The sequence below is a fragment of the Oxyura jamaicensis genome, unplaced genomic scaffold, assembly GCF_011077185.1.
Source record: "Oxyura jamaicensis isolate SHBP4307 breed ruddy duck unplaced genomic scaffold, BPBGC_Ojam_1.0 oxyUn_random_OJ71001, whole genome shotgun sequence".
NCBI classification, from domain to species: Eukaryota; Metazoa; Chordata; class Aves; order Anseriformes; family Anatidae; genus Oxyura; species Oxyura jamaicensis.
In genome coordinates, this window is record NW_023310305.1 from 2,582 (window position 1) to 3,064 (window position 483).

General features: G+C 57.1%; 1 protein-coding gene across 1 annotated transcript in view; it reads left to right on the forward strand.

Annotated features, from left to right (window-relative positions):
• Positions 1–218, forward strand: part of LOC118159561 (DNA polymerase alpha subunit B-like) — a gene marked incomplete at its 3' end in the record, with an annotated part of 2,452 nt that extends 2,234 nt beyond the window's left edge. The window contains exon 6 of the mRNA XM_035314144.1: positions 58–218. Coding sequence (XP_035170035.1) covers positions 58–218 — 161 coding nt within the window. The remainder of the gene's footprint in view (positions 1–57) is intronic.
• Positions 219–483: the final 265 nt, after the last annotated feature.

A 483-nucleotide genomic window follows, 5' to 3' on the forward strand; every position in this document is an offset into this window, starting at 1 on the left:
TCTGAACCCCCGAAATCCCCCTTTTCTACCCCAAAACCCTCCTTCCCCCTCCCCCAGCTACTATCCACTGTACCCGCCCTCGGAGGAGCTCAACGTGGACTACGAGAGCTTCGCGTGCTTTGCCTGGCTGCCTGCCACCCCCCATGTCCTCGTCGTGCCCTCAGAGCTGCGCTACTTCGTTAAGGTTGGCCCACGGCAGCCCCGGGATCGATCACTGGGTTGGATCGCCGATAAAAAGCGATCCTTAATGATTGAGAACGCAGCGGCTGCCTTAGGCGTGCTTTAACTAACGGCGCCTGAAATCGCTGCGGGGTTTGCAAGCCTCCAGTCGATCCCACAAGATCCCCAAATCGATTCCAAATCCCTGTGTGGTTTACAGCATCCCCAGTCGACCCTAAGTAACTGCAGGTTTTACAAGCCCCCAGTTGATCCCACCAGATCCCCATTTGACCCCATCTCTGTGGGGTTCATGAGCCTGCAGTC